The sequence below is a fragment of the Exserohilum turcica genome (genome assembly GCF_000359705.1).
Source record: "Exserohilum turcica Et28A unplaced genomic scaffold SETTUscaffold_303, whole genome shotgun sequence".
Lineage (NCBI taxonomy): Eukaryota > Fungi > Ascomycota > Dothideomycetes > Pleosporales > Pleosporaceae > Exserohilum > Exserohilum turcicum.
Window position 1 is genome coordinate 1 of NW_007360141.1, and position 1,931 is coordinate 1,931.

The following is a 1,931-nucleotide window of genomic DNA, read 5'->3' on the forward strand; positions in this document are numbered from 1 at the left end:
TACAGAGTCACGCTACAACTAGCAGTCGAGCTTAAAGTTGATATTATTGCAGTCTAAGAGCCATGGATTGCCCCATTAAGCAACAACAACTACTCAGCAGCTAGGTCAGTTGCCCACCAAGCATTTACCCAGCTGCTCCCACTAGCAGATAACAGTCTCCGCCCAAGGGTTCTATTTTATATATCTAGAACAGCAAAGGCAGAGACATCTCTACTAGAGGGACTAGCAGCTGACCCAGACGCTATAGCAGTAGTTGTTAAAGGGCAGAGCTTTAAGTTTAATATTGTAAACGTGTACAACGAAAAAGGTCCACTAGGGACTAAGACGTTCCCAAGAGTCCTCCTAAGCACTAGGCTACCAGCAGCAACAATACTAGCTATTGACGCTAACGAGCATCACCCCTGGTGGGATCCGCTATGCCCAACCACCAGCCAAGGCGCTCAAGAGCTAGCCGACTGGATAGAGGACCAAAACCTAAGCCTACTCAACACCCCAGGTGCTAGGACCTTCTTTAGGCCGCACCTATCAAGAGAGCCAGTATTAGACCTATCACTTGCCACGCCAGACATAGCCAACAAAGTTAAAGACTGGCAAGTTACTACAGAAACTGGCTCAGACCACTACGGGCTGCTCTTCTCTATCCAAACAACAATAGAACTAGTAGACAACCCAGCAGCCCAGCAAAAGTACAACACAAAAAGGGCTAACTAGCTGCTATTTCAAGAAGAACTAGCAACAGCAATCTAAGGCAACGCAATACTACAGAGCCTAGACTAGATCAATAACCCAAGGAAAGCAGACTCAAGAAATCTACTCCTAGGCCAAGACCAATAGCTAAAGCTACAACTAGAAGCAATTGGAGAAGCAATTACTCTAGTAATACAACAAGCTGCAGATAAAGCTATCCCACAGCTAAGGCAAGGACCAAAGCCTAAGCTATGGTGGAGCCAGGAGCTTACCAAGCTAAGAAGAGACGTGTCCTATTACTAAAGGATATTCTCGCAAAAGCTAAAAGAGACTTCTATGCAAGAAGCTTACCTATATAAGAAGGACTTTCTAGCAGCGCGAAACACCTACTAAAGGGCCATTAAAGAGGCAAAAAAGAAACACTAGAACGATTTTCTAGAGAGAGAAGATCCATAGTCTATCTTTAAAGCAATGGCATATACAAAGGAGCAGCGAGTAGAGAGAATACCTCCTATACAAGGAGAGGCCCTAGAGACTACGTTTAAAGGAAAGTGCAGAGCCTTTAGAAAGGCGCTTTTCCCTCCGCCTCCAACTACCCAGCCGCCTAGCTTCTCGAGCTACAGCGAAGGAAAGTGGGAGTGGCCAATACTATCAATAACTAAACTAGAACAGGCCTGTTCTAGCAAAGTTAAAAGTAGTACACCAGGCCTAGATGCTATTACTCAAGACATCATTACCGCCGCCTTTTAAGCCCAACCAAAGACGCTATTTAAAGCTTACTCTCTACTATTTAACTATGGATACCATCCAACCTGCTGGAAAAGAGCTACAGGGGCAATACTTAAGAAACTGTCTAAGCCAGACTATTCTCTCCCAAAGGCCTATAGAGTTATCACACTCTTAAGCGGCCTAGGAAAAGTTATAGAGAGAATTATAGCTAAACGGCTAAGCTGCCTAGCAGAAGTTACAAACCTACTCTACAATTCGCAGATAGGAGGCAGGCTAAAGAAGTCAGCAATAGACGCAGCCCTACTACTAGTAGACCAAGTCTAGCACCAGAAGCAGCGAGGATACGTTACCTCCATAGTCTTCTTAGACGTTAAAGGAGCTTTTGACCACGTATCTCACAACCAATTCCTCCAAACGCTAAGAAAGCTAGGCCTCCCAATTAGCCTAATTGCCTAGGCCAAATCCTTTCTCTTAGAGAGGTCTCTAAGACTCGCCTTTGATGGAAAGATGGAAGA

General features: G+C 44.9%; 1 protein-coding gene across 1 annotated transcript; it reads left to right on the forward strand.

The window, feature by feature from the left end:
* Positions 1-354: 354 nt before the first annotated feature.
* SETTUDRAFT_112605 (uncharacterized protein) lies at positions 355-711 on the forward strand (the record flags this gene model as incomplete). Its single annotated transcript, XM_008029720.1, has 1 exon — positions 355-711. A coding segment is annotated over one exon (357 nt), but the record flags the coding sequence as incomplete, so codon positions are not given.
* Between the last annotated feature and the right edge of the window lie 1,220 nt (positions 712-1,931).